Source organism: Pipistrellus hanaki (assembly GCF_964339955.1).
Source record: "Pipistrellus hanaki genome assembly, chromosome: 2".
NCBI lineage: Eukaryota > Metazoa > Chordata > Mammalia > Chiroptera > Vespertilionidae > Pipistrellus > Pipistrellus hanaki.
The window spans coordinates 114,849,342-114,864,359 of record NC_140504.1 but is presented as its reverse complement, the minus strand read 5'-3'; the positions used below and the strand labels follow the sequence as shown (position 1 = coordinate 114,864,359).

Sequence of the window (15,018 nt, the reverse complement as noted above, 5' to 3'; positions counted from 1 at the left end):
GTCTATATTAGTACCATTTTGTGATTTAGGAAATTAGTAGAATTTTTCTTTTTCTTTTTTGATTTTGAGAGTACAGAAGGTCCTTGGGTTACATCGGAGATCTGTTCCTATGGTGCAATGTAAGGCAATTTTAGCCATAAGTTGGAACCCACCTACATCGCTCACATGGAGCACATACATGCAGTAATGAAGTGAAACAGTAAAAAATATTTAAAAGAAATATAACAATTCCTGACCTTTACCTGTGATAAATAAATAATAAAAAACATAAAGCACACATGTACATACATCGAACACATACATCGAAATGACAGGACTTTTTTTTAATAAATAAATGGGAGATGGTGACGTAACCACAAAACAACGAATGTCGAGTCCGACGTAACCCTGCTTGTTTATTAAAGCAGGGACAGTGAAACAAGGAGGGGCTTAAAATAGAAGAAGCAACAGGGGAGGTCTTGGTAGGGATGCTTTGGCTCTAGAGAGGTTATAAGAAAGAAGTGAGCAAGGTGGGCTGCTGCTGCCTCCAAAGCGGGCCTCGGAGATAGGTCCAGGGGGTTAGCCCGGGATGAGCTGCTGCCGCTCATTACTCCATTGGCTGGAAGTCTCATGGGGACCCTAAGAACTTAGGGAGAAAAAGCATGCCTGAGAAAGGGGGAAGACAGGCATGGGGGTGCTCCAGAGGGAGACTGCCTAGATCCGTGGTCAGCAAACTGCAGCTTGAGAGCCACATGCGGCTCTTTGGCCCCTTGAGTGTGGCTCTTCCACAAAATACCACGGCCTGGGCGAGTCTATTTTGAAGAAGTGGTATTAGAAGAAGTTTAAGTTTAAAAAATTTGGCTCTCAAAAGAAATTCAATCATTGTACTGTTGATATTTGGCTCTATTGACTAATGAGTTTGCCAACCCTGGCCTAGACTTTTTCAATGGACTTGTAATTTTTCCCATTTAAAATAATGAGAAATGGGTTTTCTTTAGTGTTTTCTCAGAGTCAGTCTGACATTTTGGGTACAAGTTTGTGACATTAACCGCCAGGTGCTTTCTAGTTTCATCTTAGCTTTAAATTTTTTATGCTGTGGAGCAAAAGGGCCACATGCTAACCTGACTAGCTCAAGGAAGGTCTGTGTGATCTCCTTGCAAATTCAGAGACCTAAAATGAACCACAAAGGATGGACTGAAATTAAAACGTTTTAACTAAAAGCAATTTATGGTGGATAGTCATGTCCTAGGCCAGCATCTTCCCTGACAAAGGTCAATCTTTAATAAAGCCGAGACTGTCTATGTCTTTTTGCATCTATAAGAATATATCTTTACAATGTCAAAGCAATTTTCCTTTTTCCCCTGACCGGGGGGGGGACACTGACAGGTGGGCCATTCCTCCTAGAAAATTAGTAGAATTTCCTTCTGGTGGGGTGGGGGGACCTTGGCCTGGCGCTGCCCGCATCCCCCACCACCCACCCTGGTTCCCTGTTCGCCATCAGTGATCAGAGCCTGCTGGCCGGGGAAAGGGACCAAGAGGTGGTCAGTGCCCCTCATAGTGACTGGTTGAGTGGTCGTTCTGGTTATTCTGCCATAATGGTCGCTGGGCTTTTATTACTAGTATATAGGACTAGTGACCTAGTGCATGGAATTTGTGTACGGGGGAGGGTGTCCCTCAGCCTGGACTGCACCCTCTCCAATTTGGGACTCCTCAGAGGATGTCTGACTGCCGGTTTAGGCCTAATTACTGTGGGATCAGGACTAAACCAGTAGTCAGACATCCCTCTTGCAATCCAAGACACTGGCACCTAACCACTCACCTATCTGCTTGCCTGATCGCCCCTTACCACTCTGCCTGTCAGCCTGCTTGCCCAAAACTGCCCCCCTTCCCAGCCTACTTGCCCCCAATTGCTGCCCCTGCTGGCCTTCTCACCCCCAACTGCCCCCCTGCTGGCCTGCCTACCCCCAATTGTCCCCCCCTCCCCCGCCCCGCTGGCCTGCTCACCCCCAACTTCCTCCCTGCTAGGCTGATCGCCCCCACCTGCCCACCCTTGCCAGCCTGATCACTCCCAACTGCCCCCCCCCCGACGGACTTCTTGCCCCCAACTGCTACCCTCGCTGGCCTGCTCCCCCAACTGCTCTCTCCTCCTAGCCTGATGGCCCCTAACCACTGCTGCCTCGGCCCTGCCACCATGGCTTTGTCCGGAAGGACGTCCAGAAGGTCTCAGGGTCTAATTAGCATATTACCCTTTTATTAGTAAAGATTGAGGCCCGGGTGGGGGCTGGCTGGTCTGCCTTGAAGGGGGTTCCCTTGGGCAAGGAGCCTGGGGTAGTTTGTAGGCCTGCATGCCCCCATTGAGGTGGAGGTCCCCGCTGGGGTATGTGGCCAGCCTGGGTGAGGGACTGAGGGCCATCTGCATGCTGACCACGCCCCCATCGGAATGGGGGTCCCCGCTGTGGGACATGGCCAGCCAGGGTGAGGGGCTGAGGGCTGTTTTCAGTCTGGCCACACACCCTTCGGGGGGGGGGGGGTCCCTGCTAGGGGGAATGGTTGGCCTGGGTAAGGGGCTGAGGGTCATTTGGGGGTGGTTTGCCAGCCGGCCAAGCCCCCGGCTATGTCTGGAAGGTCTGCAGAAGGTCTTCTGGTCTAATTAGCATATTACTCTTTTATTAGTATAGATTGTTGACTGTTAACTACCCTGCACTCACCTATAAAAAGGTGTGTCTATCATTTTACTTTTTATCCAATCTCAGAAGTTACCTGCTTAACTTTCTCCTGCCTCCCTAAGCTATCACCAGTGGATTCTATGTAACCCATACACGTCTCCTCTTTTGATTGTAATTTATAAAATAAGGTACAAAACTGCCATTCTCTGGAACATTTATTTCAACCCATTGAGCTTTTGCTTCCTTGCAATTGTCAACAGTTTGGATCAAATAAGCTCACAAAAATTCTTCACAGGTTTGAATGTTTGAATAACCTTGTAAATTACTTAACTTTGGTTCTTCCAAATTTTACAGTAAAATTAATCTTTCAGAAAGTTATACCACAGATATTCTGCTGTTTTGCATCCTCTCTGCACAGAATGGGGGCTGTACATAATGCAGTCGAAGAAGCGTGTACTTATGTAATAATTGGAGTTGATCAGAAAAATGAATTATCACTGTAACTTCCAACAGCAACAAATTATTAGGAGGTTCCGAAGGATATTTTAAAGGGATCTTAAAAGTGGTCCCAAAGGTGTCTTATTGTAGGGCGGAAAATAGAAATTGTGTATTTCCTTCCTAAAGAAACTTTCAATAATATAATATTTTGGGAAGAACCAAGGGGGAGGGGTAGCGCTCAGAGGGAGGATGTAAGGTCAGAGACAGCAGTTGGGAGAAATGGAGGGCACAGGGAGAAAGGTGGCTTTGAAAAGGCAAGTTCCAGGTTCCAAGGTCCCAGAAATTTCCATTTTAGACAGCGAATTTACAGTGTCAGGTGTTTTATTAAGCTTCTGCCTGGGTTCCAGAGAAGCCTCGGTTGGTCCGCTCCGCTAGTCCCAACCATACCTGGGAGCCTACCTGGCAGCCCGATTTCACTAGCGAGGAGGACGAGGAGGGGGCGGGCGGTAAGAAGGGGCGGGGCGAGGAGGGGCGGGGTGAGAAGGGAGCTGGTCGAGGAGGAGGGACGGGGCGAGGAGGAGGGCGGGGCTAAACAAAGGAGGCGGGGCGGGACGACGAGGAGGGGCGGGACGACGAGGAGGGGCGGGGCGACGAGGAGGCGGGGCGACGAGGGGGCGGGGCGAAGAGGAGGGGCGGGCCCGCCAAGCTTCTGGAAGGCGTGCTTAAGGGAGAGCATGGCTACCCTGCGCAGGCTGCGGCAGGTACCCCGGCACTTGTTGGTCTGCGAGAAATCCAACTTCGGTGACGACAAGTCGCGCCACAAACATCTTGTGGAGACTCACTATCACAATTACAGGGTGAGTCCGGCCACCTGGGCCGCGGTGCTCAGGAGGCTTGGGAGATCCCCGCGCTCTGGTGTGGTGGGTCCCCTCGTGGGGTGCGCTGGGAAGTGTAGGCTCTTAACCTCTTTGAGCCAGTGGTTTGCGGAGCTGTAGGACTACAACTCCCAGGATGCGCCGGGCGTGAGGCGGCGTTCTCTGGCCCTGGTCCCTTCTTCGGCCCATGTGCCTGCATTCCGGGGAGGGAATCCCAGCCCGCGACTCAGGAGATAGGAGGGCGTGAGGGCCCCGAAGTGCCCCCCGCAGGGAACTTATTTTTGTCCCAAATTGAAGCCAGATTCTCTCCTCTCCGGCTAGGGGTGTCGAACTCAATCAGAGAAGGGGCCAAAATCTAAAATCCAGCCTAAATCGCGGGCCGAATGGTTTACTGAACAGTCATAAACTGACAAAGTCATAAACTGACAGCGGAGTGCAGTGATGACAGCGCGGTGCGGGCCACATTGCAAGTCCTGGCGGGCTGGATTTGGCCCGCGGGCCTTGTGTTTGACACATGTGAATCCCTTCTCCCACCGAGCATCGTGCGGAGTCCAGCCCCAGGAAACGACTTGCTTTTCTATACCGCGTATGGAAACTTTCTACTTTGCCTGCTGCTGCCCTGAGTCCTCCAGGCAAACTGCTATTTCTGCCGCCTTGGGGAATACTCGCTGTGGTGGCCCTGCTGTCCTGGCAACCAATCCTTGTGTCTCTCACCTTGTTGCTTCTCTCTCTCTCTCCCCCCCCACCCCCCCACCCTCTCCATTCAATTCGCTCTAAAAATCAATGGAAAGAATATCCTCGAGTATTAGCCAAAACAAACAAACAAAAACAAACAGACACAAAACTTCACCCCCATAGAGTGCGTTCTTCTCAGATGTGGAAAGTTGAGGCCTTAATGATTAGGTTAATCTTGGTTTTTTTCAGGATTTGCTGAGTAGGGGAGAACAACCCAAATTCCCCGTCAAGTGTACAATAGGCCGTTTTTACCAGCCATTTAAGTGGCTAGACCTCCAAAAAAATCAGCCTTAGATGATAATGGTTTAAGCCTTTAGCACTTTAAGTTGACCAACCTAGTCTTCACTCAGGCTGGACGGGCCAGTTTCTCAGACACAAGTGTCGATCCTGATCCTTGGGAACAGACTGGTGACCAGGCTTTGGGAGAGCCATTTTCAAGGCGTGGACCACTTGGACAACATGTAAAACCTTAGGTTTAGCATCTCTGCTTTGAATGGGAAGCTCACCACTGCCATTAGGGTGAGTTCACCAGATCTGATCTGTAGAATTTTTCTGTCTATAAAATAGAATGGTCTGGGAATACTTCTGTTTCCATATGACCTGTTAATAATTGACTACATGTAATACTTCAAATCATAAAAAAATATTTAAAAAATTAATTCTGAAGGGATAAATTCCTTATGCCCTAAGAGACAGTTCCTTTGTTTCAAGCCTGGTACTAGATAAACAGATCTAGAGATATTCAATCATCCTATATCTCCTTAAAGTTTTATTAGAGTAGTAAAAGGGACAGGACAAAATATATTGCTTACTTATAAAAGATACAATATTAACAAGACCTTGCTGCTAAAGTAAGGGTGGGGAACCTTTTTCTGCCAAGAGTCTTTGGATATTTATAACATTATTAGAGGCCCAGTGCATGAAATTCGTGCACGGGGGTGTGTGTCCCTCAGCTCAACTTGCATCCTTTCCAATCTGGGACCCCTCGGGGGATGTCCGACTGCCAGGCCTAAACAGGCAGTCAGATATCCCTTTCACAATCCTGCTTGCCTGCCTGCCTGCCTGATTGGCCCTAACCGCTTATGCCTGCCAGCATGATCACCCCCTAACCACTCCCCTGCCAGCCTGATCTACGCCTAACTGCTCTCCTGCCAGCCTGATCGTCCCCAACTTCCCTCCCCTGACAGCCTGATCACCCCCAAATGCCCTCCTCTGCATATTCCCTCTTTATTAGATAGGGTTTTTTCTTTAACATATTGGATATTCCTAACTGGTTTGGCTCAGTGGATGGAGCAACTGCCTGTAGACTCAAGGGTCCCAGGCTTGATTCCAGTCAAGGCCATGTACCTTGGTTAGGGGCACATACCCAGTGGGGACTGTGTAGAAGGCAGCTGATTGATCTTTCTCTCTCATAGATGTTTCTAGCTCTCTATCCCTTTCCCTTCCTCTCTGTAAAACATCAATTAAAAAAATATATATATATAAGTATATATATATATATGAAACATTTAAGATTCCTCCATATCTGCCTGGCTGGTGTAACTCAGTGGCTGAGAACCAGGCTGGGCTGAGAGGGGATCACTGCGTGGGTTCGCACGCCGCTGCCGGCCTGAGACCCCAGGCTGGAGGCATAGACCCAAACCACCGCTTGGTGCTGGAGCATTCACAAGTGGCTGCAGGTGGGGTGGGGATGTCCCAGCCACTTGGTGCCTGCACTTATAGGCTCTGAGTGGTCAGGGGGCATTCTGGGACTCCTGCCACTCAGGGCCTTAGTGTGGGCCTACAGGCTAGGAGCAGCCTGGGTCCAGAGGATGTTAACGAGACCCAGGCTGCTCAGTGCCTGTGTATGCAAATTAACCGCCATCTTTGTTGGGTTAATTTGCATACTCACTCTCATTGACTGTGGGCGTACGAAGGTACGGTCAATGAGCATTTTTCTCTTTTATTAGTGTAGATTCGCAGGCCATACAAAATTATCAACTAAAAGTAGCCTGCTATATTTGGTCAAACATTTAATTAACTCACCCTTAATGCCTTGGCAGGGCCAGACCAAATGATTTCTCTGGCCTTATATGGCCCGTAGGACAGATGATCCCCACCCCTGCATTAAAGTTTTTTTGCTTATTCTCTTTCCAGTACTGTCTCTTTGAATACAGAAATGAAAATCTTGAATTGTCAGATTTTTCCCCCCCCTTGAGATTGACAAGCTAATTTATAAGAGTTTTGGCCCAGCTGGCATGGCTCAGTGATTGAGCATCGACCTATGGACCATAAGGTCATGGTTTGATTCCTGGTCAGGGCACATGCCTGGGTTGTGGGTTCTATCCCTGGTAGGGGTTGTGCAGGAGGCAGCCTATCAATGATTCTATCTCTCTAACCTCTCCTTTCCACTCTGAAATCAGTAAAAAATATATTTTTAAAAAAGTTTTGTAGAAATAGCAGTCTTCATGATATAGAAACCTGGATGTTGATCTACATGAAAATAAGACTGTTTATATTGACACTTTCCAATAGGTTTCGTTTCTGATTCCTGAATGTGGGATACTATCAAAAGAACTGAAAAGCCTGGTCATGGAAACTGGACCCTATTACTTTGTGAAGAATTTACCTCTTCATGAGTTAATTACAGAAGAATTCATCAATACCTTTGTAAAGAAAGGTAAGAAAAACTGTAGTGACTGTGAACATGGCAAGATGAGGAAGTTCAGTTACATCATCTCACAGTAAAAGGATCTCTATGGAGATGGTCTGTGACCAAGTGCATGCATCACTCTCCCCAGCTCTCAGTATTCTCATCTTCTTTCTCACGCTCTCGTGAGGTGCTGGTTTCTGATGACACTTGTCCACAAGTGTCGCATGGGGATGTTGTAACAAAAGGATATCCCTCATCTTAAAACAAGGATTAATGAAGAGGAAAGTCTTTTGATCCATGTTTTCAGATACAGTGCTGCTGGGTGTGTGGCTGCAAAGAACACTGCTCCCAGGAGTTCCCACAACAGCTGTCTCACAAGGTTGGCTTCCTGAGGCAACCACGGCTGTTCGCAGAGCCCGGTATTTGCTGTGGTTTGATGTCTTCTGTTTAGATTTTATGACTCTCACCCTCCTCTGCTCACCTCATTTCCATTCATATCTGCTGGGTTGATTGGTTTATTCCTGTTATTTTCTAGGATCCACTTATTTGAAATGAAAGTCTTTAGGGTTACCACCTTCACTCCCTAAGTTACCGCATTGAGAAGTAAGCAACTTACTTATCTGGTTGTAGCACTCGTGTGTGTCCTCCCCGGCGGAGCTGTGAAGGGTCTTGGTTACCCTGGAACTCGCTCATTCTGATGTTACTGGGGCTGCATATAAGGCTGGACATCTTGTCTTTGCTCTCATCGACATTATGCCTTTAATCTGTTTTGAAGCTTAATACTACCTTGTTCATAGTATGGACATAGCAGTAGTAAGCACTGTTACACATCTTATCCACTTTAAATCCTTGCAACAACTCTATGAGATAGGCCTATGATCTCCATTTTACAGATGAGGAAATTGAGCTGGGAGAGATAGAGTTGCTTCTTAACTTCATACAAGTTCCTGGCACATTTGAACCTTAGCCTGGAACCCTGCCTTGCAGGTGTGTACACTTACCTAATAGTCCACTTTGTGGCCCTCTGCCAGCACCCCCAAATCTCATGCCACACCTCAGTCCGTCTCCTGCTACATAGCAGTCAGCTTGCATGAACAGGTCTTGGGCAGGCCCCCCACCCAGGTCAGCAATGACAGGTGTTAGGTGTATTGCGTGAGCTGGAGCAGTAATCTCAAAGATTTATTATCATGTAAAAATAATCTGATAACTTTTTGCAGCAGTGATTTTTTTTTTTTTCCTTAATTTCTCCTCTGGGCTTTCTCTTCAGGTTCATGCTGTGCCCTGTCATACAACACAAACATCGATGAAGACAACACTGCTGCCCTGCTGCCAAATGGTAACAGCACTCATTTTTTCTTGGTTAATAAAGAGGAAATGCATATGTAAAAAAAGTCAAATCATACAGATGTTTAGAAAGTGAAAGTCCCCGTTTCATCCCCTTCTTCCAAACTCACTCCTCTTCTTAGAAGGAACTTGATAACAAATTGTGTTCATTCTTCTAGACATGTCCTATGAACTTATAAACACATGTAAAGGTGTTTAGATTTTATGACTCTCTTCTTTTTAACATAAATTACATTATAGTGTATTATTTCTCAATTTGCCTTTTTCCCAAGCTATGTATCATAGACATCTTTCCATACCAGTGCATATAGTTTTAACGCACTATTTTTAATGTCTCGAAGATATTCCAAAAAAGAGGTATATAATGACTTGTTCATTCCTTCTTCAATAGAAATTTAGATAAATTTGTAGTTTCACTATTATAACTAATATCCTTGTATATGTAACATTTAAACAGTATCCTTGTATTATAAATAAGATGTCTGAATGTATAAATAATATCCTTGTATTATAAATAAAATTCCTGTCTGAAATTTATTGTACTGGTATCACCTTGCTTTCTTTTAGTAGTAAGTCATGTTTTGATACTGCTTTTATGGGAATTATTTGATTTATAGGGAAATTAATTTTATCACTGGATAAAGATACTTACGAAGAAACTGGACTTCAAGGTCGTCCATCTCATTATTCTGGTAGAAAAATAATGAAATTTAGTAAGTATATTCTTGCTCCATCAGTTTCTAGCAAGGTAGTAATCTTTTCATGGCAATTTAAATTTAAATGTTTGACTTATCTCTATTCTCTTCAGAAAAAGTATGGGTTTTTCTTGTCTTAAAAGCTTCTGGCTAAAAAGGCTCTCAGTTGGACCACAGGGAGGACAAGATAAGGCTACTTCTCTTCAGCTGCAGGCTGCATCTTGTAAAGATCATAGAATTAGAATGGTCCTTTAAGTATTTATGTTTTGGCTCAAAAATTTAAAATAATAAACTCAAGAGTCAATGACTTGTTCTTTTTTATTTTATTGATTTTTTTTTTTTTTTTTTTATGGAGAGGAAGGGAGAGGGATAGAGAGTTAGAAACATCAATGAGAGAGAAATATCAATCAGCTGCCTCCTGCACACCCCCTACTGGGGTTGTGCCCGAAACCAAGGTACCTGCCCTTGGCCGAAATCGAACCTGGGATCTTGAATCTGCAGGCAGATGCTCTATCCACTGAGCCAAATCAGTTAGAGCTACAACTTGTTCTTAATAAAGAACTTCCTTTGAGCCCTGGCCTGTGTTGCTTAATTGGTTGAGGTCACTGGTTCAGTTCCCAGTCAGGTCACAGATGGGATCCCCAGTAGGGTCATGCAGGAGGCAGCTGGTCAATGTTTCTCTCATTCATTGATATTTTCTTCTCTCCCTCTTCTTCTCTCTCTAAAAATCAATAAAAACATATTTCAAAAGTACAAAAGAAGCATTTCCTTTGATTTGTCCAGGTCTTTGTGGTTACTGGTAGAAATGTACTTATGAGTGAAGAGTTGTCATTCTGCTGGCAGTGGCCAGCTTGAGCCTCAGTAGCAAAAGCTGCCACATCCATAAGTAGATTAGAGTTGACTCTGCCCCTGGCTTTCACTTAGGAAAAGTATGAATTAAAAACATCTGTTGCCCAGTTGTTTGGCTCAGTGGTTGAATGTCAACCTATGAACCAGGATGTCACAGTTCGATTCCTAGTCAGGGCACATGCCTCTTTTTGTGGGCTTGATCCCCTTTGGGAGTGCGAGGGGGGGTGTGTACAGCAGGCAGCCAATCAATAATTCTCTCCTCCTTTCTCTCTCTGAAATCAATAAAAACCTTATTAAAAATCTGTTATTAGCTCTTAATGCTAGAAATGCCCATTAAAGGCAGAGTTTTGATTTGGTAAAACAAAAAGAAGGTAAGAAGAACATAATTTTTATTACTCATATAGTTTAATAAAACTCTGGATTTTTAATATAATACTTTTTCACAGTGTAAGCCATTTACATATGAATGAAATATTTCTTTCTCTTTCCATTTTTTAAGTCATTTCCATTGATTTGATGGACTTATCCTTTAACCTGGATTCTAAGAAGTATGAAAGAATATCTTGGTCCTTCAAAGAAAAGAAGCCACTGAAATTTGATTTTCTTTTGGCTTGGCATTATACAGGTATGAAGAATCAATTGAAATAATACAGTGATTTTGAAATCTATTTGTAAGGAAAGCGGAGTAATGAAGAATGGCAGTTCATCACTGTGGTCAGAGACATTATGTACATGTATGTGTGAACATTATTAAGGAAGCTGCCTTGGCCCCTCTCACATCTGCAGAAATCTGTAGTTCAGGATAACCTAAGCATGGAGCCAGCTGCCTCCATCTTCTTGCTTAGATGTAGACCCAGAGATCTGTTTTATTTATTTTTGTTTGTTTGTTTATTTTTATTTTTAGACCCAGAGATCTTGAGAGTGACTGCTGAGCAGCTAACCTTTATCTGTTTCTCTCCTTCCTTTCTCCAGCTTATCTCAAAAAGCTCAATGTTTTAGATGTAATGTTTTAAAATAAGACCACTATAGTTATATACACAAATTGCCCATTCATCATTGCACAGTAATAGTCAGACATGCCATTAGAGTTTGGATTAAATTTGTTGCAGTTTTTAATTGATTAGAACAATCAACTTAATTCAAAATTCGGTGGTCACCAAAATGTTAATCTACTTAAAATTGCTGTGCCTTCCTCATTTTAGAAGTGTGTTTTTGGCATATCGTAAGAAATAAGGAATCAGAGCATCACAATTCTGATGATGTAGTGCTCTCTTTTGGAGAATAGGAAAGCACAGAGGTCCATTTTGGAAATATGTATTTCTCTCTGCCCCTCATGAGAAGTGTCTGGCTGCTGGGTGTTTGTCTTGCATGAATCCTGCGTCTGTAATACTTCAGTGCTCCTCTTCCTGCTTATGGTAGAGATACAAGAAGGAAGAGAGATGGAATGACATTTCAGTCACATGAAGTCTTCATTGAGGACCATCTGTGCATTGGGTTCTGGATGACTCTGTGTCCTAATATTCCCAATTATTGTAAGGAATTGTCAGGAACTATCTGCGATTTTATCCTACTTACAAGCTAAGAAGTTAACCTGCACAGTCTCATAGATGCTGGCAGAAGTCATGGGTCAGAGACAAATGACCTAATGACTCACAGCAACATCAGTGCCCACAGTATCAGCATTTGCACAGTCCACCAAGCGCCAGGTCCTCCTGGAGGTACACAGGGGCCTGGCGGTGCTGCCATACATGTTGCAGGAGTGGAGACTGGAGCTTACCTAACGAACTCAAATCTTTTGTACTGGGCAGGAAGCCTGCTGACCTTTGCCCTGGAAGGAGGGAGGGAGATAATACTTTCATTAGATTGTACAGCAAACAAGCCTGCTATTTGCTCCAGTGGGGGGCACCATTTCTTCTTCCAAGGATGTTGGAAAATCCTTGAGGATACACTGGATTACTGGATTCAAAGACAACCTTGAATGCGTTTCTATCATCATTCAGTTCCTCTTTCTTTTATAGAAATTGTGCAAATATGTTTCTTTTTCTGTAGAGTTCATTAATTTTATTTATACAAAAGTTATGCTTTTGGTCTTATTTAAGTTGAAATATTCTTATTATAGCAAATGATGAAACTAGTGTGGGTTGAATCTGAAAGTATATGCTTTTCTGGGAAAACCAAAAGAAGATGAATGTTTATAGAAGTTTGGCACATGGAGCTAAAAGCAACTTAAATTATTTTAATTTGAATAAAGCTTTGCACAGCTTCCTTCCATTTTACCTACACCTACCTGCTTCCTATAACTCTCAGGTGGGAGGAGTAGTGTTAGGGATTCGTGGAGCCTGTTTACAATATTCAAAAGGCCTTCTATGGTTTGTTTTAAGGTGTGGAAGAATCAACGATGATGTCATACTTTGCCCGTTATGGAATTCAGGAGCGTCAGCCAAAAGTAGCAGTGAGCACGATGACGGATGTGCAGTGCCCAGTGCTGCAGAGCAGCGAACTCCGGGGGAAGCCAGGGGAAGCCTGCAGCCCCGGCGAGCTCCTCGATTGGCTGGGCGCCGTCTTCTGTAACGCCAGACTGTGCGTGAGGGCTCCTGCGCCTCAGGGCTCTGGCCTCAACAGGGTCTTAATATTTTGAAAGTGATCATATGTTGGACATAAATGTGTTTTCTCTGTTTTTTGTGACAGAAATAATGAGCCTAATAATTTCATATCAACCTATTGCTGTCCTCAGCCAAGCACAGTGATGGCAAAAGCTTGTTTGTGTACGATCACCGGTTTTATACTTCCAGAGAAGATACGTCTCCTGTTGGAACAGCTGTGGTATGAACACTTCCTGCCTTTTTCATCTTGCTTGTCTGTGCCAGGGGGTCATTTTAGGAGCAGTGCTACTGTTCCAAATGTCATCGTCCTGTCATACATGTTTCCCTCTTTTTCCTTGTTTGGGCTCACAGTGCAGTAACGTTATCATGTTTAATGACGTAATTATCCTTGGTGATGGGAAATCCTATTGCCACATACTTGTCCGTATGGAAAGACAAATAACAGAGGGGGATACTTCTTGAAGACAAACTGCTCATTTTTTCTGGTTCTGCTGCCCGGGGTCACTTTGGTGCGGTTGAAGTTTTAATGTCATTAAGAAAATACCGATACTCTCTGAAAGACATAATCTGCTTTAAATATTGGAGTTCTGCAAAACGTCTAATTTTTAAAGGGGGTGCAAAAAAGGAGTTTAGTATCTCTGAATCCAAATCATGTCTAAAATCCGTTCCAGCCCTAACATCCTGTGAGTCACTGGGCATCAGTAATATGCCAAGGACTGTATAGTAGTTTTTTCATTTGGGGAGGTATTATATAAATAAGTGCTACATTGTATCTATTGTCAGGAAACTCAACCCCCATATTAAAAAGTCTATAAAGTAAGCAAAATGTGTCACTTTTCACTTTGAAAATGTCTCAGGTTGAAGTCTTGATGGCTTTTCTTTTTAAACCCAGCATTCTTTTTCACATGTATTATTTTAGTACAAGTAGGTCCTTGAGTTATGTCAGAGATTCGTTCCTACGGCACGATGTAACTTGATTTCCACTGCAAGTCGGAACCCACCTACATAAGCACCTGCGTCACTCACATGGAGCACACACACGCAGTAATGAAGTGAAACAGTAAAAAAAAATTAAAAGAAAGATAATTCCTGACTTTCACTGTGGTAAATAGACAATAAAAAAACATAAAGCCCATATGTACATCTGTAGAAATGACAGAACTTTTTTTTTATAAATAAATGGGAGATTTTGACTTAACCACGAAATGACTTACTTGGAGTCCGACGTAACCCAAGGACTGTCTGTACTTAGATTTTCTTCGATAGGAAGGCTTAAATTTTAGAATCCGATAAATTATTTTTGCAGGACTTTAGGTAACAGAGACTGAAAGCAGCACTATTATAGGGAGGGAAACTATTCTTGTACATTTTGGTGTTGTTTTTTTTGTCCTTTGAATCTTAGGTGATCTTCTACAATGGAGGCAGGAAAAGCTGAAGTTTGTTTTGTGCATTCTATATTGATTAACCCTTATTGAGTTCACAAAACAGCATCAAGAATTTAATTTGCATCTCCTGATTTTTATAAATAAAAATTTAAGGTCTAAGCTTCATTGGAAGGAACATCAGAAATATCACTTACTCTGAATAAGAAAAAAAAAGTGAACATTCCTAATTCTTCCTGTTTGTTAAGAATTAATCTTTCTTTTTCAGTCGCTACTTTGACGAACCCAAATTAGCTCCGTGGGTGACGTTGTCGGTTCAAGGCTTCGCAGACAGCCCTGTTTCATGGAGAGAAAATGAACATGGTTTTCAAAAAGGAGGAGAACATTTATACAACTTTGTGATTTTTAACAATCAGGACTATTGGCTTCAGATGGCTGTTGGGGCAAATGATGACTGTCCACCATAAAAATATAAAATTTATAATCACATTTGTCTATGTTTAATTTTTTCAGATTTCTTAGTAATAAAATGACTGTGTGTTCACTCAAGGATATATGATGATGACATATAATATCTTAGATAAGCATCTTGCACTGGGTATGGGGCCCATCCTGTGACTAGCGGGGTGAGTCACCCAGTGAATAATAGCTCAGTTTATTTCTCCTGTCAGGATAAGCACAGGGGTGTGAGCTACTACAAGGGAAACCCCAGGGACCAGGGGCTATGCAGTCATCGAGTAAGATGTGTGCTCTACTCAGGTACATGATTGCAACTTTTTCACATGATAGAAAAAGATATCCTCATACAGAGCCAGTCCCT

At 43.6% G+C, this 15,018-nt stretch overlaps 1 protein-coding gene across 2 annotated transcripts; it reads left to right on the top strand.

Annotated features, from left to right (window-relative positions):
• The first annotated feature begins 3,733 nt into the window (after nucleotides 1-3,733).
• On the top strand, nucleotides 3,734-14,685 carry RPP40 (ribonuclease P/MRP subunit p40). Of its 2 annotated transcripts, XM_084873162.1 has the most exons (9): nucleotides 3,768-3,940; nucleotides 7,208-7,352; nucleotides 7,633-7,704; nucleotides 8,593-8,661; nucleotides 9,287-9,382; nucleotides 10,713-10,838; nucleotides 12,595-12,793; nucleotides 12,902-13,036; nucleotides 14,467-14,685. In XM_084873162.1, the coding sequence occupies exons 1-9, from the start codon at nucleotides 3,818-3,820 to the stop codon at nucleotides 14,663-14,665; spliced, it is 1,164 nt and encodes a 387-aa protein (XP_084729288.1). In that variant the 5' UTR covers nucleotides 3,768-3,817; the 3' UTR covers nucleotides 14,666-14,685. The 2 variants fall into 2 exon arrangements, with proteins under 2 accessions (XP_084729289.1, XP_084729288.1); XM_084873163.1 differs by lacking the exon at nucleotides 7,633-7,704 and having other exon boundaries at nucleotides 3,734-3,940.
• Nucleotides 14,686-15,018: the final 333 nt, after the last annotated feature.

What these genes read in the sequence shown, in the direction of transcription:
- RPP40 (XM_084873162.1), top strand. Translation starts at nt 3,818, where the DNA reads ATGGCTACCCTGCGCAGGCTGCGGCAGGTACCCCGGCACTTGTTGGTC. An exon ending in CAATACCTTTGTAAAGAAAG is followed by an intron (nt 7,353 to 7,632) that starts GTAAGAAAAACT and finishes CCATGTTTTCAG; the next exon opens with ATACAGTGCTGCTGGGTGTG. An exon ending in TTTGGCTTGGCATTATACAG is followed by an intron (nt 10,839 to 12,594) that starts GTATGAAGAATC and finishes GTTTGTTTTAAG; the next exon opens with GTGTGGAAGAATCAACGATG.